The sequence below is a fragment of the Phacochoerus africanus genome, chromosome 8 (assembly GCF_016906955.1).
Source record: "Phacochoerus africanus isolate WHEZ1 chromosome 8, ROS_Pafr_v1, whole genome shotgun sequence".
In the NCBI taxonomy this organism is placed as follows: Eukaryota; Metazoa; Chordata; class Mammalia; order Artiodactyla; family Suidae; genus Phacochoerus; species Phacochoerus africanus.
Window position 1 is genome coordinate 116,063,851 of NC_062551.1, and position 24,930 is coordinate 116,088,780.

At 39.1% G+C, this 24,930-nt stretch overlaps 1 protein-coding gene across 1 annotated transcript in view; it reads right to left on the reverse strand.

Annotated features, from left to right (window-relative positions):
- Positions 1-3,373: 3,373 nt before the first annotated feature.
- Positions 3,374-24,930, reverse strand: part of KLHL14 (kelch like family member 14) — a 98,717-nt gene continuing 77,160 nt past the window's right edge. Inside the window, exons 3-8 of the mRNA XM_047794069.1 lie at positions 24,190-24,279; positions 19,274-19,352; positions 11,338-11,528; positions 11,098-11,256; positions 7,952-8,109; positions 3,374-5,046 (exon numbers count right to left, since the gene is read on the reverse strand). Coding sequence (XP_047650025.1) covers positions 4,906-5,046; positions 7,952-8,109; positions 11,098-11,256; positions 11,338-11,528; positions 19,274-19,352; positions 24,190-24,279 — 818 coding nt within the window. The 3' untranslated portion in view covers positions 3,374-4,905. The remainder of the gene's footprint in view (positions 5,047-7,951; positions 8,110-11,097; positions 11,257-11,337; positions 11,529-19,273; positions 19,353-24,189; positions 24,280-24,930) is intronic.

Here is a 24,930-nt window from a genome sequence, read left to right on the forward strand (position 1 = left end):
AAATGTAGGATGACTTTGTCCTGCAACCAAAGGTTCACCCCCTCAACCCCCGCCTCTTCCCATATGTCATTTTGTTGTACATAGGGGGTTTGGAAGGTCAGAGAGGAAGAGTCGATAAGTAAAAAAGTGGAAGGGAGATCACAATCAAGGGTCAGTTTACCTGGATATAATTCTTCTGGGCCTAAGTAGACAGTCTTAAGTGTCAACTCACAGCAACCATCTTGTTTTTAACGTCACTCCTACTGATGTGAAGAATTGGCATTTACCAAGTCCTTAGTGTATGCTAGGCAACGGCCTAGAATAGGATAGAATAAGCCACTCATGTTTCAATTTGTAGAAGACTTTTTCCTTATTCTTACACCATTATGTTGCATTTTTGAATCACACTCTTTTTTTTTTCCTTTTTAGGGTGGTATCTATGGTATATAGAAATTTCCAGGCTAGGGGGAAAATTGGAGCTGCAGCTGCAAGCCTATGCCACAGCCACAGCAATGCTGGATCTGAGCTGCATCTGAGCTGCAGGTGTGGCCTATGCTGTAACTTGTGGCAACACCAGATCCTTAACCTACTGAGCAAGGCTAGGGATCAAACCTGTATCCTCATGGACACTATGTTGGGTTCTTAACCCCCTGAGCCACAAGGGGGTAAAGCACTTTCTTATTATGCATGTATATACCTGAATCTTTTATTATTGCACCAAACCTGTAGAGCCAACCAATGTAGAATAACTCCATTAAGAAATCCTACCCATTGTGTGGCTCATATTTAATGCATGATGCACAGCAGCACTATACAGCTACTACAGCTGTACAAATAAAACAGAATAAGTATTGGGATATTTTCTTCTTCTTCCTTTTTGTTTTTTTGGCTGCATCCATGGCATGCAGAAGTTCCTGGGTCAGGTATTGAACCTGCGCCACAGCAGGGACTCTGTATGCCACGGATGCGCAGTGACAATACCGGATGCTTAATCCACTGAGCCACACAGGAACTCCAGGATATTTTCTCATATTGACCTGTTGCTTCTCATTGCCATTTTATTTTCCACTCAAATTTCAACATCCTCTAAGGTCAGGTGCCTCTAGGAAATCAGGCTTGATTAGTCATGATTTTCCTGCCACCTCATCTACAGGAACTCGGTTTATTAAGATACCCACTCACTAGTGTGTATTAATTGGCTTTGGTATGCTTTACCAATGCTACTTTCAGCTGGTTTGCTTGCTCATTTAAAAATATTTTGACCTAGAGAAGCGAATTTTATCCAGAGTCTGGCATTTATAGCAATGCCTATGGGATATGTTCAATAAATATTTGATACTTACAATGTTGATAATGGTGAGAGTTTGTTAAGAGCTGTAAGTGTCAAGCAGCTGGGAAAATAGGAATTTGGCCCCCGTAGGGGAGAACAAATGCAGGTACTAATTTTGAGACCAGACACAGCTTAATTAACTAAAAAAATCTAGTCCCTATGTCCACTCTTCCAGTTTCAGCAGTCTGGTTATGGACTTAAAGTAGGTAGTCCCTTGGGATTAGGAAAAAGACAGGTATATTTGCTTAACTGATCATGATAACCAGTCAGCACTAGAGCTTTGGGGGCTTCAGAGTATTTGGAAGAAGCCTGCAACAACTAGCCACTGGCTCAGGAGATGAGGCTACCAGAGAGAAGGGTCTTTTCTGCTCTGCTACACTAGCATGGGGGGATGACGAGCCAGTGGAAGAGAGAAGCTCCACTACTCTTGTTTCTGTGGAATACCAGGGAGGGTCCAAAGACCCTTTAATCATGAGTTTGATCATTAGTAATGGTAGATTTGGTTGGGAAGCATTACAGTGAATTCTTTCTAGCTTGCATGCTCTTTGCCTGGAAGCTTGTCCAAGCCTCCAGCTACGTGCCTCAGTTTCCTCTACTGTCTTCCACAGCCGCTTCCTTTCCTTGCCCCATGCAACTGCTTTTTCAGATTTCTAAAAAGAAAATAAAATTGAACACTATGTATTTAGATAGTTGACCTAATTAAATCTGTGATTCATCCTTTAGAAAGTGAGAAAGTCTTGATTAGTACATGCGGTGCTTCTAACAATTTCTGTAAATAGTTATTAGATCTTGGCTTCTTGTAACACTTTTTTTTTTTTTTTTTCCAGAGCCGCTCCCCGTGGCATATGGAGGTTCCCAGGCTAGGGGTCTAATCGGAGCTGTAGCCCTGGCCTATGCCAGAGTCAGAGCAACTTGGACTGTAGCCCTGGCCTATGGCGGAGTCAGAGCAACTTGGAATCTGAGCCGCGTCTGCGACCTACACCACAGCTCACGGCAATGCCAGATCCTTAACCCACTGACCAAGGCCAGGGATCGAACCTGCAACCTCATGGTTCCTAGTCAGGTTCGTTAACCACTGCGCCACAATAGGAACTCCCAGCTTCTTGTAACACTCTTACAGTGGAAGAGAACCAGATTCAAGTCATGATTTTCAACCCACAACACTTTTCCTGAAACATTCCAAAATTTTTAGCATTGTTCATACTACACATACATACATACATATTGCTAGGAAGCTAAACTTGTAAAGTGTATCTGCAGAATAAAAATATTTATGCATCGGGGAGTTCCTGCTGTGGCACAGTGGGTTAAGAATCCGACAGCAGTTGCTCTGGTCACTGAGGAGGCATGGGTTTGATCCTCAGCCTGGCACAGTGGGTTAAAGGATCTGGTGTTGCCTCAGCCGTGGTGTAGTCACTGCTTCAGTTCGGCTTCAATCCCTGGCCTGGGAACTTCCATATGCTCCAGGTGTGACCATTAAAAAAAAAAAATTTATGCATTTACATATTACAAACCTTCAAACAATTTAATGTGGAGATTGATACATATCCTTTATAAGTCGGACTATGAGAGACAATTGAATTGGTACATAAAGTTTTTATTTAAAGTTTCCCCCTTCCAAGCAAGCTTCATTTACACATTCTAATATTGTACAAAATTTACATTCTGTCACTTATTTATTCACCTTTCACTTTCTAATAGTTTGTGTCTTTCTGAAATACAGAAAGCTTTATGTATAGTTCTCATAAATGCTTTTTATTTATTTTGGCTAGAAATAAAAAATAGATGAAGAACAAGTCCAAGGAAAGCAAATATCTTTGTATAAACTGTGACCTTCAGAAGAAACTGGGATGGTTGATGACAGTAGGTCCTAAAGGAGACCTTGTATTCTTCATGACGTCAGCTAGGATTTTCTCACAAAGTACTGTAACTTTTCATTCTTTCTATATATTCATATGCGATCAAGGAAAAAGAAATGAAAGTTGATTGCACTGGATATATATTCATATATATATATTTTTACAACGGATCCTTTGGATCTGAACATACAAATAAATACAAAAACAACAAAGATTGCACTTTACTGTAGAAACAGCATTGGATTCCAGTACATCCATCCATCTTGACATGCTCCGCAGTGAAGGTTGATCACCAAGGCATTTTTAATCTGTGGCTTCCCCAGGTGGTTGGCTTTCAAAGACACATTGGTTAAGGGATTTTACACGGTCAGTGGGTGATTAACAAAATATTTTAGGCTTTGATTTATTCCTAACTATTGTTGGGCCAGCTCCGAAGAGCTTGAAAATCAAATTTATGTTCCTGCTAGTTTTTTTCTCTTTCGATTGGCCACACTGAGACTGTCTTATGCCCTCCTGGCCTCCTGCTCCTAAATTCCTCATGCTTCGCAAGGAAACTAGCAATTGCTCACTTAACTGAGCCCAGGCATCTCTGGTGATAACAAACAAATGTGATGAACTGGGGGAAGAACGAGGTCCCTCGTGTGCTTTTCTGGAGCCAAATCTAGAGCCTTTCTAGAGCTGGAGGTAAGGAAGGGGGGGAGGTATTTTGTTAGGAGCTGCAATTTGCTCTGGCAGCTCTTAACGTTTTATGTTTTAGGGACAAAGCAACAAGGGGGATTTGTTCTTAAGAGAAATTTTTCTTCCTTTTTGTCCCTGAATTTCAGAAAGCAATCTCTCAGTTTTCACTGCGAGTTCAGTTTGGGTCAGATGTGTTGTTAGCAGAATCTCTTGAATATCATATGACTGCCTTTGTCAGTTCTACCTTTTGAAGCAAATAACAGCTGTGTTCACTACTTATATGCTGCCCCCAAGGAGAAAGTGTGGGCCTCTATAAACTGAATAGTGACATAGTGCATTTCGTTTTAATCTTTCAGAGAAAGTGGAGGACACAGAAATTATGACTCTGGTGGGCCTAGAACCTGCAGGGCAGAAAGCAATTGCTGCAAGAGCCAGTGTCTTTCTTTTCTCCATTTCCACAAGGTTTTGTAAGGGGCAGAAGGAATATGAAATAAAGTTAAACAGAAACAAAAACATTCCTCTTGAATCCTACATGATTTTCTATAACTGCGTTGCCTATGGAGTCTGTGAAGTAGCCACAGGTTAGGAGTTTAGAATCAAGGGACCATTGCTGTAATGCAGTGTGAGTACATTGGTGGGTCAAATTCTGAATCATTCATGAACACAGTATCCCCAAAACTTCAACATAGATCACATGCAGGTAGACTATAATGCACAATACTGATCTCAGGTCTCTCTGGGGGCACGCCTCTGTATTTTATCTTTCTCCTTTTGCAAGGTGAGATCCACATGAGGAGTTTTTGTAAAGCTGGGACAAGTTAGAACCAGTCTGAAATGGAAGAGTCTGTCACCCCAGGAAGTTTGGTGTGATCCGAGTTATAGACTCAATATCTGTTCAAGAACAGGTCTTCCTCTTCTGAAGCTTCTTGTAAATCATCAGAAACCAAGAGTGGGTTTGGGCAGTTGTAACATTAGAATGCATTGTTCCTATTATAATAGCCATGTCACCTGTCATTGCTTCCTAGAATGTGATACTGTTCATTCCAGGGTCTCCTTGTGTTATTTGTTATAAGGGACACAGGCGGGCAGGATCACCGTTGCACAGGCTGGACCTGCCAGTGGTTCTGCTACATCTCCTTCCAGTTCTGTCCAGGTGCCTTTTTCTGGACAATAGCATATTGTAGATGACTTGTAGGCCCCCTGGAATGGCAGAGCACAGAGCATTTAGGGAAGGGTGTTCAGAGCAGTGCAACGGCAACCTTATTTGTCACTGTTATGTTGGGAAGACAGTATTGTTTCTCTACTCTTGCTAAAAAAATTCCAGGAGTTCCCATCATGGCTCAGTGGTTAGGGAACCTGATTAGCATCCATGAGGACACGGGTTTGATCCCTGGCCTCGCTCAGTGGATTAAGGATCCGGCATTGCTGTGAGCTGTGGTGTAGGTCGCAAACAAGGTTCGGATCCCGTGCTGCTGTGGCTGCTGCGTAGGCCGGCGGCTACAGCTCCGACTGGACCCCTAGCCTGGGAACCGTATGCCTTGGGTGTGGCCCTAAAAAGACAAAAAATAAAAAATAAAAATAAATCCAAAAAAACCCAGTAGATTTTAAATTTTTATTCTAAGGAAAATTTAAGATTAGCAAGATTTCAAAATCTGGGTTTTTGTATGCATATGTGACTAATACTAAAAGTCAAATACCAGAGTTCCCATCGTGGCTCAGTGGTTAACGAATCCGACTAGGACCCATGAGGTTTCGGGTTTGATCCATGGCGTTGCTCAGTTGGTTGAGGATCTGGCGTTGCCATGAGCTGTGGTGTAGGTCGCAGACGCGGCTTGGATCCTGAGTTGCTGTGGCTCTGGCGTAGGCCGGTGGCTACAGCTCTGATTAGACCCCTAGCCTGGGAACCTCCATATGCCGGGGGTGCGGCCCTAGAAAAGACAAAAAAAAAAAAAAGTCAAATACCTATAACACCCTAGATGATTAACAAATCCTTTATGGTAACTTACCCCAAATTGGAAATTACTTCTCTGGTTTAAACTTTAAAAAAGAAACATTTATCTTAAATATTCAAATAATTGAAGTAAATTGGATTTTAGATGGCTACTTCACTTTTCCATTTTTATCTTACTACTCTATAGAGTCAGAGATGGGGTTCAAAACCAGATTACAATACACTGGAAATGAAGACTTGCCAACTTCTTCACACGTTGATTTATTTATTTTCAAGAGGCCACATGAGAAATAAAAAATATCTTTAATCTTGTTTCCTTTGTCAACCCCTGGGGGTAGTAGTGCTTGTATAACATTTCCCTTCCTAAACCAAAGCAGCTTTGTTTTTATCATAGGCAAGAAACAAATAAAAATCGCAACAGACATAACCATTTTCTGAACGTGTACTCCTGATGTCTCGTTCCAAACATACATACTCTGGCAGCCAGCGATTTGCACCAGCTATATGAATGAATGAATATCACATGTATGAATATCCCATGATATATATCAATACATATGCACTTCCATGTAACTAATAACTTTTCAAAGCTTCTTAAAACTTTGTGTAACAATCTTGTTGGATGCCAAAGAAATAAAACTAATTAATACTATTAGAACCTCAAATTAATCTTATAAAACCAACACATACAAATAGGAAAATATGGGAAGAGTCATTATTTAAAAAGTGACTTTGGGGGTTCCCACTGTGGCTCAGTGGTAATGAACCAGACTAATAGCCTTGAGGACACAGGTTCAATCCTTGACCTCACTCAGTGGGTTAAGGACGTTGCGTTGCTGTGAGCTGTGGTGTAGGGCACAGATGTGGCTCGGATCCTGAGTGGCTGTGGCTGTGGCTGGCAGCTGCAGCTCTGATTCGACCCCTAGCCTGGGAACTTCCATATGCTGTGGGTGCAGCCCTAAAAAGCAAAAAAAAAAAGTGACTGTATACCCCCCTAGACCCTGTGTGTCTTCTGATGTGATATAATCTGAATCACGCAGCCACCTCCTTACATGTTCCTGCCAAAATAAATACATACATGGATACGAGTAACAAATAAATGCATATCCAAAATTTTTTTAAAAGAAAAAAAGCTGAACTTAATTGAATCCTTATCTCTAACTGCCAGTCTATAAGGAATAAGGAGACAAAGGACTGTTTTTAAATGACAACACAAGGACATCATTAGCTAATTCCAGAAGGCTGGATATTCTATAGGATAAGTGACCTTGCTTTTTTCAACGTCAATGGCATGGAACAGGAAGAGTGGCAGGTGTAACCCTCTAGATTATAAGAGATGTATGAGATATAATAACCAAGTACAAATAAGTCTTATTGGATCCTGATTTGAACATATCAAAAACATACATTTTTTTTTGGCAAGTCAATGGGATAAACTTGAATATGGATTGGATATAAAGGAATTATTGTTAATTTCATCAGGTGTGATAATGACAGTGTGTTTTTGTAAACAAATGATTTCCTTAGAGGAATACTGAAGCATTTAGGGTGAAAAAATATGTCTAGAGTTTGCTTCAAATTGCTTCAGTCAATTTTTTTTTAAGGGAGGATAAATGAAATAACTATGGCAGAGCACTGATGGATGCTGAAGTTGGATGGTCCCTTAACAAGGGCCCATTGAAGTTCAGTTTTTGTATATGTTTGAAATTTTCATGAAAAGATGGGGGGAAGTGGAAAACAATGGTAAATTACATAGCCCTAAATAGAAGTTGTGGATAACTGAACAATTAATTTCCATTTTCTTTTATGCCTAACTGGTCAGAAACTTTTCAGACTCTCCCGGTCAAACAATTTTCAATTTTCATAGAACCTTTGTAAAACGACTTCAGTCTGACTTTTAGTTGGAAAGTTAGAATTGCGAAAGCCTGGGATGGGAAAGAAGCAGAGACCTACTGCATTTTTGTGATACAAGTGACCAGAGAGCAAGCCAGCTCCACAGAAACCACATTGATTCCATTTTACTACTTAATGTACTTTACTGCTTGCATAGAAACATGATCCTCTTAAAAGGCATGAGGGTGGGTGGTAAGAAATTTGGAAGGAATCAAAAAGTAAGCACAAGTAGAAGAAGAGGAGGTGAATGTGGTCACATACCATACTCCAGCTGTAGCCTCCCACAAGGTAAATGCTGTCATCAAGCACTGCACAGCCAGGACCACTTCGGCCCTCCAAAATGGGAGTTTGGAGAATATTCCACTGGTCACCTTTTGGGTCATAGCATTCCACGAGCATTACATCGAGGTGGGAGAAACCTAAGTGACAGAGCAAAATGGAATCGCCAATGAACAAATTCTCAAGGTCCCAATTTAAAGTGAGGGCTTCCTTTGAAAAAAGGATCTGGAACCAAGAAGTAGATAAATGTGTCTTTGATGATACAAATATATAAATTTATGGTGAAATTGGGAGACATGTCAGACCTAACAAACAAACAACCGTCCACCCAAAACCCCAATCCTGGATGTTTTGGATTAATTTAAGGCAAGAATGCCTGGCGAAAAAAAAAAAAGGAAAAAAAAAAGAGTTCCCACTGTAGTGCAGTGGGTTAAGAATCTGACTGCTGCAACTCAGCTCACTGCAGGGGCACAGGTTCGATCATTGGCCTGGCACAGTGGGTTAAAAGATCTGGCATTGCCACAGCTGTGGCATAGGTCCCAGCTGAGGCTCAGATTTAATCCCTGGCCCAGGAACTTCCATATGCTATGGGTGTGGCCATTAAAAAAAAAAAAAAAAAGGTAAATTTGGCTTACCTTGGAGTGTCAGTAAAGTTTTATTTAAACCTTACTAAAAAAGGTTTAAAATAGTTAAAGCAAGCATTTTATAGATTGCTTACAATAAGCTGGTTGTTTTATCTAAATACTTTATATAAAGGAACTCATTCAATCTCCTCAACCATCCTTTAGATAGTATATCATTATATTCATTTTATAGATGGGAAACAGGAACAGAGGGAGTTAATGACTTAAGTCACAGCCAGTAGATGAGATAAGACTTCAATCCAGGTGAACAGGCTTCAAAAGTCACACTTTTATAGACTAACCTCTATTGCTTTTCTTAAGTGAATACTCAATTCTCTCAAAATATTTTACTTTTTTTTAATAGTCTGACTATATTTATAAAAGCTGTGATGATGTGAATGGTTTCCAATATCTACTAAAAATAAAGGTTTAGAGTAGAGGACTAATTTACACTGAAGGAGTTTTTCCCACTTCTGATAAAATTTCTGAGTGGCTGGAGCAGTAACTCCAGAGCAGAGAACAACTCAGGTTCCTGGACTGCACTGAAGTCTTGTCTTCCATTTAGGAAGTCAAAGGAGCTTCAGAGTCACCGAGCAGACCAAATCTTCAAAGTTTTTTGTTTTTGTTTTTTTCCTAGTTAAATGCATGCTATGAGTGTTTGCTAGCTGACAATCACAACGCATGCACTAAACTAATCAACATACTGGGCTTTTCAAAGTAATTGAGAAGATAGATCAAAAATTAGAAAAACTTCATTACCCATCAGGTGGACAGATTATTTCAGGCCACTAACTTCTGACATAAAATAAACCTTATAGATTTGGGAGCAATAGAGCAATGTACTAACTGTAACTCTATGGTGTAATCTTTTCCTTTTACCATTAAGATTTGGATGATAATTTTTGAAGTATTTGTACTTGGAATGAGGATTTGGACAAGTTCCATCAGTGGCATCTATAAGGACATGTGTGTCTTCTCTGTACTGAGTACCTATATTATATATGTTGACTATTATAACCCTCACAATTACCAAGGAAAGCATAATTACCCCCTTTTTACAGACATGAGGTAAATGTTTAGCATAAGACCACACAACTCTAAGAGCATAACTGGGATTCAAACCAAGGCTTAGATACAAAATCCATACCCTCTCTTCCTTGTGCAGTGCCTCCCTGAGCTAACCTAATTTTGATGTGCTATTTTTCACTCAGGTGGTCATTACTCAAGTCTGCTCTGACCAAGTATAACCTTAACGATGAAAAGTTCCTGAATTTTTTAGGCACTTTCATGCAAAAGAAATGAGTAGAAGTCATAGTTTAATGTAGAAAGCTGTAAGTGAATAGAAAATACATTGATGTAAAGGAATGAATGGTATAGGGACTGAGATGAAAGGGCACCAATGAAAGGAAAAAAGAATGAAAAGGGAAGAGTTTGAAGAAGTAAAGATAATTCCTTTCCACTGAAGAGAACTCAAAGGTGAGAAACAGACATAGATCAGGATATTGACAATTCTGATTGAATATGAACTATGAATACTTAAAAATTACACTTGTCCAGTATTTTTACATTTAAGGATAAATGTATTAGGAAAAATAGAAAAACGTCTATATCTAACCCGCTGCTTAAGATGGTTATATGATTGGAAAAGAAATGCACAGAATCGCTTATGTGCCGTGTTCAAATAAATACCTTTTTCTCAGTTCATTCAGTTTCAAGGATCATGGAAGGTCAGAGCTGGAGGAGATTTTAAAGACCAACTTGACCAGCTTCTTAATTTTCAGATGAGAAATCTGAAGCTCAGAGCAGTTCAGTAATGTTCTCAATATCATGACTCTCTCTTTCCTGTCGAGTTCAGTGTCATATACATGCACTGAAAGTTACACACATGAACACAAACTAGAAAAAGTTGTAGCCATTTATATATATCAGGAAAAGGAGCCAAAACATGGCTCTAAAAATATTATGCTTTAAATGTTACTTATTAAAAAAGCAAATGGAAAGAATTTGAGAATCATAGATGGTTTGATATTCAACTCTTCAAATAAAATATTCTAAATTTAGACATGAAATCTACTGTTTCCTTTAAGAAAAATGACATATTCACATCTTTATGCAGCTATGACTAAAGTTCTTTATGATTATTACAAAAACAATTTTCTGGAAAAAAATCCATTACTATAACTTTGGTGATAGGGAATAATTTATTTAACTGAACTCATTGTTACAACAAATTGTTTGTGCTTTTCTGTTATTAATGCTCCTGTTTTTTATTTTCTGTTGACATCATTATTCATTTCTTTAATGTGTGTGGTAACTTCAAAATAATCCTATCTGCAGGAGAGCCAAAATAAGTGCTTGCCTAAGGGTACTGCTAATTTACACAGAGTGGATTTTATTTGGTCAACATGTTTTTTACTTGGTTAACTATGATTATCTAACGAGAAACCCCCTTAGCAAGAAGCATGAGATGCAAATGTTATTGTGATTTAAAAAAAAAAAAAAGACCTTTCAAATGATTTCCTCCAATTGCATACAAGCGATCATTCATTACAGCCAAAGTGTGGATGGCACGTTTTGTGTTCATATCTTGTTTTCGAGCCCAGACATCCATGACGGGGTCATAGCAATAGAGCCATGGGACATATTCTCCATTGTGTACACCCCCTGTGAGTTAAACATAGACATACAAGTCAAGAAAGTGCTTGGGAACTGAATTTTGTAACAGAAAGCAGAGGAATGACTTGCCTGAAATGTATATTTTCCCATTGTGCACTGCTCCTGCGTGAGCTGCCAGAGGCTGGGGCAAAGAGGACACATAACGCCATTCATTTGTTTCTAGGTTATAGCACTCCACGCTGGACAAGTAGCCAGTTTCGTTCCGTCCACCAATAACGTATAAGTGTTTGTCCAACCGACATGCGTAGAAACTGGCTCTTCTACAATGAAAAAAAAAAAAAAAAAGCAACTCACTCTAAATCACAAAAGGAGCCCAGTCGGGAAAAGGGGGACATCCCACTTCAGCAAGGTGTGCAGACCTTTGGAAATTACACATATAGTTACCTTCTAAATCTGTAACCTTGTATAGCAATCATGCGCAGGGCCCATTCTGGTTAACGTTACTGATAATAAAGTCATACTAGAGGAGAAATTCACCAGCTCTTTGTTTCAGCTCTTTTTATCTTGCTTTTTATACACTGTGAAAGTGTTCACTAATGTTTGGGATATTTGGTACCTTGTAAGGATATCACAGCTCAATAAGACAAAGTGAAAAACGAGGTAGATAATGTAACAATAATAAATTATCTTGACATTCACTTTCTTTATGGTCCTTCAAGGGTCATTGTTCCCAATTTATAAGAGAACTACATCATCAAAATTTTTCTTCAATTATCATTTTTTTTCTTTTTTCCCCCTAGTATTACTGCAAATAGAGAAACTTTTTGAACTGAATATGGTGTTGAAATTTTGGTCTTATACAACTAATTTTAGGAATTTCATCTATATAGCTTTTGGTGTTGAATCTTACAAATATCTCAAGTCTCTTTTCAAGAGAGGCTATATGAAATTATAACACCATTCCATCAAAGGCAAAACACATGCAAGCTGTGTTGAAAGGACTGGAAACAGGGAGGCCAATTCTGAGGTAGAATATAATCCAGGAGTGAGATATTAAGGACCTGAATTAGAGTTTTAGTAGAAAACGGTTGATGCAAGACATTTTAAAGGAAGATGTCAGACTTGGTAACTAATGAGATAGGAAATCTTAGAGAGAAAATAGGTTGGAAGAGGACTCAAAAATTTGGAATTAGGATGACAAGGTTGAAATCTTCAGCATGTCCTTGTCCCTTTGCTTCTTCTTTTTTTTTTTTTCTCACTGATGCTACTGGAATAATATGCTTCATAAGGATAACATGTGGTCCAATACTGAAAAAGTACAATTGCGAAGTGCCAAGCGACTCAGAGAACATCATTTATGTTTGATAAATTAATGGTCTTTATAAAAATTCATGCCAAGACTCTTGGGCCATGTCAATAGCAAAATGAGGAGTCCTAGAGGTTTTTAACCAGGTAAACCTATACTGTTTGAAGAGTTTCCAAGCAGTGTTTACAAGGTGTCAAAACCTCTGGTAAGCAGTATCTAGCATCTTGATGAAGAGTTTGGTCTCTGGAATCAGATTGCCTGGCTATGTAACTTCTTGGGTGTGTGGCCTTTGACATGCTACTAAACCCCTCTCAGCCTCAGACTGCACATCTCTACATGGGGTAGATAATGGGACTTCCTCCAGGGGTTATTTGTGATCACATGTGTAAAGTGCTTGTCATAGTGGCCAACATTTTGTTCACGCTCAGGAACCATCAGCTAATATTATCTGGATAAAAATTTCTTAATAATCAGCCATCAAGATGTTTGTATACAAGCTTTTCCTAATAGTATTTTAAGTGATGACTAAAATTTGATGTTTGTTTATGTAATTTATTAATATATAGTTATGGTATATGTTATAGATGATGAAGGGTTGTTTTATTTTATTTTTTCCAGCTTTGCTGAGGAATAATTGACAAAACTATAATATACTTAAAGGGTACAATGGATGATTTGATATGTGCATGCATTGTGAAATGATTCCCACAATCAAGTTAATTAGCACATCCATCAGCTCACAGAGTAACCTTTTTCTTTCTTTCTTTCTTTTTTTTGGTGAGAGCACTCAAGATCTACTCTCTTAGGAAATTTCAGGTAAACAATATGGCACAGTTACCATGTTGTACATTAGAGCCTCAGAAGTTACTCATCTTCTAACTGAAAGTTTGTACCCTTTGATAAATCTCTCCCCATCCTCCTTCCCCTGGCCCCCATCCCCTGGTAACCACCATTCTAATCTGTTTTATTCTGTTTGACTTTTAAAACAAGATTCCAGTAATGGAACATGACGGAGGATAATGTGAGAAAAAGAATACACACACACACACATACATACACACACACACACACATATATCTATATCACTTTGCTGTACAGCAGAAATTGACAGAATGTTGTAAATCAACTAAATAAAAAAATTTAAACAAGATTCTACAGTGATATCATACAGTATTTGTCTTTCTCAATCTGGCTTATTTCACTTAGTGTAATCACTTTGGGTTTCATCCATATTTGCCATGTAAATGGCAGGATCTCCTTCTTTTCTATGGCAGAGTAATATTCCATTGTATATATACACGCACCACATTTTATCTGTATCTATCAACAGATGCTTAGGTTGTTTCCAAATCTTGGCTTATATGAATAACGCTGCAATGGATATGGGAGTGCAGATATCTCTTCAAGATATTGATTTTGGTTCCTCTGGGTACACTATATATGCAAAAGTGAAATTGCTGGATCATAAGGATTGGTGGATAGTCCTGGAATTATTAGAATCATTGTTAATTTTAGAGGAATATTTTGGCTATTTTTTTCCCTACATTTTCTTGATGCTTTTGAAAAAAAAATATACTATGGAAAATTCAGGAAGATGATGAAAAGATCAATAATGGAAAAAGGGAGAAGGATAAAAGTAAGAAGAATAAAGAGCAGGTGAGACAGATTTCATTAAATATGGGTTTCTATTAATCTGGGCCATGTCTTCTGAGAGGTCCATGAAGTTCTGAAATTGTAGAAGGAAGTTTAATAAAATGTTGCATATATATATATATATATATATATATATATATGTGTGTGTGTGTGTGTATGTGTGTATATACACATGTTACGAATATATATATTTTGGAGGAGTATATTTGAAGAAAGATTTTGGGAGGAAGCTTTAAATCAGATAATCAAAGGAATTGCTAACCTAAAAAAACTGGGATTTCCTGGTAAAGAGAAGTAAAAACTCATCTAAATATGAAGTTAGGTTTAAAAACAATTGCAAAATTAAGTGCATACAGCTGGACCACTGGTTCCTTCCATTTCTCTAACCAGATTTCAATTGCTTTCTCATTGAATATGATTGGTCAATGTTACTTTTACTAGTGCTTTTACCTTCTCGAGTTAAAGTGTTCCATTGAAAAGACTGACATACGTCTACAAAAACCTAAAGTAACACAGATATTTCTTTGCACTATTGACACAAGGATAGGTAAGGATCCCTCTTCCATATGATTTTATGACAGGTCTTGGAGTTCTGAAATAATTAATTTACTAATTTTACTAATGGGCCATCTTTAGTAGGTCAATCCCATAATTTGGACCATGTGGGTTGTAATGTACTATATTCTGAGTTCTTTTATGGACTATGTACTACGTACTGTTTTCTGGTCTTGAAGAGAAAAATGTTAGTTATGGTAAGTATGAAAACCCTCTAATTAAATTTTGATAGTGGAGAATAAGAGAAAGATCTTCTTTTGGCAGTATGAACATCTTTTATCTTGTCTAAAGTTCAGTTTTCTCACTCTTTCTGATCTGGTTCCTTTCTTCCCCTCTGACACCAAGTGAGCCTGCCAGAATGCTCTCTTCGGAGCCCAGGCGTTCCTAATTTGATGCTCTGTGTGTACTCCTAGCTTTATCCACACAGTGTCACTGTTAAGTTCTGAATGGGAAAAAAAATCATTGTTTCACTTCCTGACTAAAAGTACATTTTAATGTAGAAATTCTACCAGTGAAGGTTCTGAATCTCTGACTTTTCCTTTACATGCCCAAAGTGAGAATTCACGAAATGCATTATAGAAACACCAGATAGATACTTAATCGTCTGTCAGCAACTGTGGACATTTGCTCAAGGCTAAAATTTTACCATACCAGTCTCTCCTGCGAATGCTTCCCGCCCCTCTCCACGTGAAGAGTGCACCTGATTAGGCTTTTATTTTGGGGGAAAAGTAAGCCCAAGATTATTGAAGATTTTTTAATGGAATTTCACTATTTGTATTTCAAATTGTTCTTCTCTCCCTCCACCACTCCTCCACCCCTTGTTCCAATTCCAGAGAGGCGATTCAGTGTATTGAGAAAAACTTTAAAAGACTACCAAGGATTTCTTAAATATATTTTGGACCTGCATCTTTTACTGATTTTTACAAGTCCTTTCTAACCGTTGGGGTGATCAGTTTATATCCTAAAGCATGACATTGAATTATTATAACTTTATCTTGGTTTCAACTTTTGACTTTCACCAACAGGTTAAAAACAATAGATTTTTTTCAAACAGAATATTGTCTCCCATTGCTTTTTATAAAGCTGCTGGAAACCAAGTATTTAAATCTAGAAACATCTCTGATGTATTTTCTTCTAGCTTTTCACTTACTCTGTGAAAGGTAAGCTCTGTAATTAGTGTTTTCCAAATGACTTCTTTTCCTTTCTCTTTTTTTATTTAGTGAAAAATAAATATTTTGTTGCAGAATTTTTTGGAAGGGTCAGGGGATGTGACATATTGGAACAGAGGCATGGGAAATGATCTATTTTATAGGCAGAGAACAAAATATGTTTTGTTTTGTTTTGTTTCCTAAACTAGCTGGGGGTAATACTGCCACAGAATAATACCTAAAATGTCTACTTTTATTGAAAAGAAATCAAAGGCATCAATGCATTTTCATTGATCCAAGTGTTTGTTTTGCCCGCTTCTTACTGAAGAATCAAATCCTAGATCTGAGACTTTGCATTTACATTTTTACTTTTGTGTAAGCACTTCTCTCAGTAAGCTCATAGGTAGCAGGCATAAAGTTCATGAGCTGACCTATGGCTGAGTAAGCCTGTGCCCATTTCCCTGTACTTTATTATATTCCTTTGGAAGCTCTGATTAGGTAATATATCCAGGAATTTGCCCAGCCATTTCTGTAAGAGAGGGTGACCCCAGAGGTGGCTTTCAATGTGTTTCTATTATTCTCAATCAGTTTGGTAACTTAGCATAACAACTTCTCAGCAGCTGGGCAGCAGCTAATCAAAGGAGGGAGATGGGGAACTTCTGATGAGTTTGAAAAATGATTCTATACAATGCAAAATCAACTCAGTCAAGTGTCTTGAGAAACTTATTTTCTGATCTGAAGAATGTCTCATGTATATTTTGTATTTTTTTCCGTTTCTTTGTTTAATCACCAAGTATACCACGCTGGCAACTAATTGTACTTGCCATGTTGAATGGAAGCTGGGCAATGACAGAAAAATCTCATTTAAACTATGGATTGCTGCCTGGGTCAACCAACCCATAGGAGATATGGAGCTAGAAGATTGACTGGGCATTTGTGAGATCTGCCTTTTCTCATTCAGCTTGGAAGGAGCTCTTTATTTGGTCTATCGAGTTGATTGTTCTAAATCCAAAAAAAAAAAAAAACTTCTTTTACTAGGGACCTGACATGATATACCATAATGACTTAGAAAGAAACGTTAAACAGTCCATCCTGTCAACGGTGGCTGCCGGGCGCCGACAGACCATGGCAGGTCTTTTTATCAGGTCAATGAGCTGCTAAAAATTGTCTAAGTAGGACCCTGCCATGATCGGCCATAGTGCCTCAGAGGAAGTCATTATAGAATATCAAGTAAACAATACACATTTAAAAAAATTACTAATTAGGTTTTGAAGCAACACTTCTCATCCTTAGGGGCTCTACAGTGAGATAATTGACCACGACGTGAATTATGCCTCCCAAACCCAAGGCATGAAGGTTAATTATCATGGTGAACAGCCCCCAGCAAAGGGGACGATGGTGATGAGATGGTGACATCAAACATGTCATTGATGTGTATTTTTAAAAATTTTTTTAAATAAAACTTTCTGGAATGGTTTTGATTAAAGGGCAAAGTGATGCAGCTACAATAATAGCAACTAGAAAATAACCACAAAAGGAGAGAAATAAGGTACGTTGCAGAAAGACATCAGGAGGGTTTTATATATATACACATGTATGCAACTGGAGGATTGAGAAATTTGTCAAGATATTAATTGACTCAATAATTTCTTGAAGTACCTTTAACCTAGACATTCCTAACAGTGTCTCTTTGGTCTTTAGGGTATATTGTGCCTCATCGTTTTCAGTGTATACCTTTTAGTCTCCTGAAAGAGAGCTTTAATATATGGAATGGAAAGTTTGATAATAGCACGATTCATACTCTCTGTGGTAATGTGCCTTTTTGAGTGAATGGTATGATCTGAAAATTTCCTTTTAATTTGGAATTTATGATTTGATCTTAGTGTAATCTGATTGAAAGTTTTAAAAAGATGTTTGAGGTGGAGTTCCTGTCATGGCTCAACAGAAACAAATCCGACTAGCATCCATGAGGACGCAGCCTTGACCCCTGGCCTTGCTCAGTGGGTTAAGGATCTGGCATTGCCATGAGCTGTGACAGTGTAGGTGGCAGACGAGGCTCCAATCCCGAGTTGCTGTGGCTGTGGCTGTGTTGCTGTGGCTACAGCTCTGATTTAACCCCTAACCTCAGATGTGGCCCTAAAAAATAAAAAAGATATTAAGGTGAAAGATCATGAAGGAAATAAGAAAGAAAATTATTTCTTAGTTCATTTTCGCTGAGAGGAGGAAATAGGTTGCTACTTATTGTTACTATTATATTGCAGAATTTGTTCAAGAGGATATAGACATATTATTTGAAAAGAACTAAGTGTTCAACAGTTAGTATGTGAGTTTGTATATGCATATTAAGACAGAGCCTCCTGTCTAAGTAACAGTCAGGAGAACCAAATATGTTAAATGTAATTGCTTTCTTGTCCTTTGATCCTAGGAGAATTGGGTGGGATCAACACTGCGTACATTTAAAGTGAGGATATCTTGCAAAACTTTTTTTTTTTTCCAGCTAACAAGTCACCTGTTTTTTGAATGTATGATAGGAAGAGATTTGAGGAGGCAAATGTAAGGGATTTGAGATAGTGAGACTTGAAACATTCAATATTGAAATACTGCATCAAAATGCATAGCATTGTGAGAATGGTGTTTTATTTTTCAATGATAGGATTTAAATGTACTATAATGACAAAGACTGGGGTAGCTAGTAAGATTGCAGCTCTGCTTGTCAAAAAACTAATGCAATGAAAAGGAAGACAGGTCATGGAGGGCATTGTGCTAACTGAAATAAGTCAGACAGAGAAACCAAATACTGTGTGATATCACTTATATGTAGGATCCAAAAATACAAAAAAATAGTGAATATAACAAAAAAGAAGAAGATCCACAGGTCTAGAGAACAAACACGTAGTTACCAGTAGGGAGAGGGCAGAGGGGAGGGGCAAGACAGGGGTAGAAGATTAAGAGGTACAAACTATTAGGTATAAAATAAGCTACAAAGATATATTGTACAACACAGGGAATATAGCCAATATTTCATTATAACTATAAATGGTTTATACTCTTTAACAATAATGACTCTCTATATTGTATATCTGTAAGTCATATAATATTGTATAGCAACTATGTCAATAAAAAAGTGTACCTTGACTCGTAAAAAGAGAAAAAAAAAAAAGGAAAACCCGTCATGTACATTTTTTCTTCCCACATTGGGACAAATAATTGACTTATCTGATTGCTTTTTCTTCAATGAGTTAATAAGGCAGTTAATCTAAGTTGGCCAGGCTAGGTTTTGTGTTTTGCCTCATATGTCTTCTCATTGGCTCTTTTTAGTGTACTTTTTCATGGAAAAGCATTCAGCATCTTGCTTCCTGTAATGCAATCATAAATGTTTCAGATACAAGAAATGAACACTTACCTTTCTTGCATGGGCGGAAGTTGTATCCAGCTATTAAATCGGGGATCGTATCGACTGACAAAATTCGTACTGTGTTTTCCTGTAAAAATATATTTGAGACTCTTACAACTTAGATCCCTTTGTTGTTTTGCACATTTAAAAGTATTTTATAAGATGCCTCTGTTCTCAGGTTTAACAAAGTAAGCAGAGGGACAATCTCACATGGTATGAGAAGAGATCACTTCAGGTGTTTTCCCCTCTTCTTTTCTCCTCCACATTTTTGGGGAAGGGGGGAGAGTTGGAATAAAAATAAACCATTATAATAAAAGCAAGTGTGTTTATCAAACCAGGTTTTTCTCCCCAAAGTGGTGGTACAATTTCTGGATTTTAGTGTTCATATGTTTTAAAAACATGAAGTTACTGTCTATACATAATCAGTTCTAGACACCATCTTGTGTGATAGCATCAGTTAGAGTCTTTTTTGTAATGATCCAAGAATTCTAGCAGTGGTAGGGTCCATTCAGTCCCATGGAAATAAAAGCAATCCTTCCAATAAGAGTTGGATTAGGAAGTCAGTTGTAGTCTATGTTTGTCATGTAAGTTCTATTTATGCATTTGGGAAAAGCACAGTCACTGTGATGTATTTGTAGGTACCTTTGCTGAAAGGGAAAACATGAGTCCTCAGAGCTGGTTAACCAGCTAATCTCCTCTGTTGAGCCCAAGATGTACCATAATGCCTCCAAGGGATTAAAATGAATCTAATTTTACATACAGATTGACACCAAAACAAGAAATAGAAGCAAGAGTATATTCCATTTTCTGTGTAGCACTTGAGATGACAACTGTCTACAGCACCTGAGGTCTTTGCTCTAAAAGTCTATTTTTGTTAATATGCATGTAACTAACCATTGGAATATGGGTACCAAACTTCAACAGGAATAAACAGCTCACTCATGCACGCACGCACGTGTGTGTGTGTGTACTTGCACTCATGCAGGCATGTATACACAGCACAATAATTAATTGCACAAATATATATTGAGAGCCTACTATGTGTCTTATGTAGTCTAGGTTCTGAGAATATATTGGTAAACAAGAAAGAAACTCCCTGTCTTTGTAAATACATAAACATGCACCTGTCAATAAATAAATAATTATCAAGTGAAAATGAGAGTTATAAAGAAAAATGAAGTAGAGATTGCAAGAGGGGAAGCCAGTTTCAGTAGAATGGTCAGCTGCTCACAGATGCCTTCTGCAAGCCAATCAGATATCTGCAGAATTAGCCTCTCAGGCAGTGCAGAAGGTGAGTTGAAGGTCCCTGGGCTGGCCATGAGTTCAAAACCAGCAAAAATGTTGGGGTGACTTGGACTGAGTCAGAAGCACACCAAGGTCCAGACACAATGTGCCTTGTGGACTGTGGTCGAATTTTGTCTTTTGTTATAAGGACATTAGGAAGTCACTGGAAGGTTTTGAGCACGTGAGAAACATGGCCTCATTGATCTCTTACCACACTCACTTCAGCTGCTGTTTAAAGAATTAACTGTAGAAGGGCCACTCTGGAAGTGGGGGACCTGCCAGGAGGTCACTGCATTAGTCAAGGCAAGAGCTGAGGGTGGCCTGAATGAAGGCAGAAGCAAGATATGGCCAAGTTTGGGATCTATTGTATGGGTACAACCAATAAAATTTTCTGATAGATTGAGCATTGGGATAAGAAAACATGAGTAATTAAAGATGACTGCCAGGTTTTTAGCCATAGTGACTGGATGAAAAGTCATGCAATTTACTGAGGTGGGAAAGACTAGGCAGGAGTAATTGGGGGGTTAGGGAGAGGAGCCATGAGCTCTGTTTTGGACTTAACCTTGTGGGGCCAATGGGATCTCAAAATAGAAGTAGGTTGCTGGCTAGATGAGGCAGGTGCAAATTTTGGAGTCACTAGTTCAGAGAGATTATTCAAAATCATAGAACAGGATGAAACCTTTTAGGGAGAGGGTCTGGAAATGAAAGATAATGAGTCCTGGGAATGAGCTTTGGGGAAGAAGAAGAAAAAACAGCAAAGGTAAGAAATCGTCAGAAGTGGGAAGAAAGCATATTTTGGGAACCATGTCAAATAGTGTTTCAAAAAGAGGACTGGGCAACGGAGAACTGACCAGAGGATTTAGCAACATGGGGATTGGTGATAAATGTGACAAGTGCCGTTTCAGGGACAAGAGGGGATGAAAGCCTGAGCACTGATGTGGTTATAGGGAGGGCAACAGAATATAAGCTCAGTAAGGAGGGCAGGAGGGGGTGACAGACAGTGAAAAAGTGGTAGGGTTGAGTGAAGGAGGTGGCATTTCTAGGATGATGGCAGATGATCGTCAGATAAAAGGGCAGCAGGTGGTAAAATCTGAGGACGTCCTTTGAAATGGTGAGTTTGGGGAGTTCCTGTAGTGGCCCAGTGGGTTAAGAACCCAACTAGTATCCATGAAGATACAGGATTGATCCCTGGCCTCACTCAGTGGGTTAAGGATCTGGTGTTGCCTTACACTGTGGTGTAGGTCATAAATGCGGCTCGGATCCCGAGTTGCTGTGGCTGTGGCTGAGGCCAGTAGCTGCAGCTCCAGCCAGTAGCTGCAGCTCTAATTTGACCTCTAGCCTGGGAATTTCCATATGCTGCAGGTGCAGCCTTAAAAAGAAAAAAGGAAAAAAAAAAGAAAGAAAAAGAAATAAAATGGTGAGTTTTAAGGATGTGAGTATGGCAATGAAGAGGAAATAGAAAAGCTACCTGCCTCCAATATTGTGCAGTATAAGGGTGGGGGTGGGGAACAGAATACAGTTGCCATCAAAGAGGGTGGCTGGGAAAACAGAACTTAGAGAAGAGCCAGGTGTTGATTAGAAAACGAGTTGAAGGGGAGTTTCTGTCATAGCTCAGCAGGTTAAGGACCCGATGTTGTCTCTGTGAGGTTGCATGTTTGATCCCTGGCCTCGATCAGTGGGTTAAGGATCCGGCATTGCCCCAAGTGGACAAATCAGTGAGATCGGATGCCACAGCTTTATGGAAATCTGAATTCGCTCAACGAGAAAATCTTGATTCTCAAGAGAAGGGAATCTGTCCCTTATACACACCCTTCATCCCCCCACTCATCCTTTCAGCTGTGTGTATGACAGAACTTGACCAGGAAGCAGTGGCAGTTTTGGGGGGAGAGGGTTTTCTGTGTCACTAATTAAGTCTGTTTCATAGGATGGGAGGTTCATAGTGTTTTGTGAAGACTGAGTTGTTGCCCCAAGACTGGTCTTTTTTGAATTTTAACTTTTATTTTTTTGCTTTTTAGGGCCACACTCGTGGCATATGGAAGTTCCCAGGCTAGGGGGTCGAATCAGCAGCTGCCGGCCTATGCCACAGCCACCACAACGTGGCGTCTGAGCGGCATCTGTGACTTACACCACAGCTCATGGGAACACCAGATCCCTGGTCCACTGAGTGAGGCATCCTCATGGCTACTAATCAGATTCATTTCTGCTGAGCCACAACAGGAACTCCCCCAAGACTGGTCTTTTAACAAAGGCTTATCCCACCAGGGAAGGGAACTGGACTGAGAGGGTACTGTGGTACAGAAATAGGGCTTTCCAGCCTTCTCTTGCCACGTGTTAATTTTAAGCTGGCCTTCAAAAACAAAAACCAAAAACATTCTGCAGATTTTTCCTTTGATAAACCTGTTGGCTTTGCACTGTTTCCTTACAAATGCTCTATTCTGTTCACATCACTTCCAAGGAGGAAGAGAAGTAAAACAGTAAATGGACAGTTCACAGTGGATTGTGCATCTACCAGGGTGTTTTTGTTTTGTTTTGTTTGTTTGTTTTGGTAACATACCAAATCTGTCATTGCAAAGATAAATTAGAGGAGAGATATTAAATAACATTTTTGTTCCTGACCCAAATCTGTTTCTCCCAAAGCCCAGGAACTGTCTTCTTTCCAACACTAAAAGAGAAGAACCAACAAAGCTGATCTTGAGAAAGAATGTCCCCTTCTCTTTAAAGAAATGTTCTTGGAGGGTGGCCTGGGTTGTTTTCCTTTAAGATTTTCTCAAAGGAACAGATGTAACAATTTTCTATAATTTGCCTTGGTGCAGATGCTGAAAGAAAACATTCACCATAAAATATATGCAGTATATGTAATTTCAGCTGGATGTTCTTGGGTTTTAAAGTAAAAATGTGTACCTGCAAGCTGTTTTATGGTTTCTCAGTCATAATTATCTCTGTTACACAGAAGGCTACAACTGCAGCCCTTCCCTTCACATGCAAGATTTCCAAAAATATCTTGATAATTTTGCATGTTCTGCAAGGCGCAGTGCTTGCCCAGCGTCGAGTTTGGGAAGTGTATTAAAATGTTTAATGTCTTTTTGTGATACGATTATGAAATCACATCAACAAGGAAGATGGTGAATAATTGGTGGAAGAAGCCCTTTGCCAAAGATGCAGCAGCCAGAATAGGTTTCAAGCAATAAATGCTGCGGAGGAACTTCAGCTCAGGTTACCTACAGCACGATGGCAGATAATGCTTATTTGTTGAAACTGCATGTTATTATCCTGATAACATGGGAGACAAGTGGTGGAGAAAGTGGTGAGAATTCTTAATAGCTGTCGCTTGCTACCTGCCTCTAGGGAGTCTGGGCTTCTGCTGGTGGCATTCCTCAGGGGATGGATACGGAGAGCGGCTGGGCATCCCAGGGAAGCCAAATCCCCAGACAGTCCATGAGTGAACGCACTGCTGCGTCTGTCCTCTGCCAGCTCAACGGATGACCCTCCCTCCAATTGTCAGCCCACTTCACCGACTACTTCATTTGTCCCTGCTGCACGGAAATATATTTTCTACGGTAATTACCAAATGGACCGCCCCTGGTGCCTCTCATCACGCACGTACTTGTTGAGCACCTGCTATTAAGTGGTTCAATAGTTACCATTAGGGTTCCATTGGTCCTCTCCGCCCAACACGAACAGGAAGTTTTCCACTTCCACGACGCAGTGATGGGCGCTGTTGTATGGCATAACTGGAAATGAGAAAAAAAAAAAGACGTATAAAATTTTCCATCTTAGGACTTGAGACCTTGGCTCCCGACTAAGAGGCTTTCACCAAAATGTAGAAAATGTGGAGTTCCCATTGTGGCGCAGCAGAAACAAATCCGACTAGGGACCAGGGGATTTTGGGTTCGATCCCTGGCCTCGCACAGTGGGTTAAGGAGCTGGCATTGCTGTGAGCTGTGGTGTAGGTCACAGATGTGCCTTGGATTCCACGTTGCTGTGGCTGTGGTGTCGGCTGGCAGCTGTAGCTCTGATTCGACCCCTAGCCTGGGAACCTCCATATGCCGCAGGTGCTGCCCTAAAAAGAAAAAAAAATAATTAGAAAATGTGACACTAAGTCAGAAGGAAGAAGAGCACAGAGACAGCAGAGTGGGGCACCTACCAATCCATGGGGGCTGGCTCAGTGATTGCAAACCCAACCCCTTTTGATTAATTTTACATAATGTTATTCCACAGACTAGTCAAGAACAACCTGTCAGGCTGCTTTCCATTCTTTAGTGCCCCTCACCTGCCTTATGATGGGGATCATGGTCTAAAACCATGACTGACACTGCCAAATGGTCAGGGCTGGGGGTGACTTCTTGGAAGAAATAACCCGGCATACACTTGGAGCCATTAAG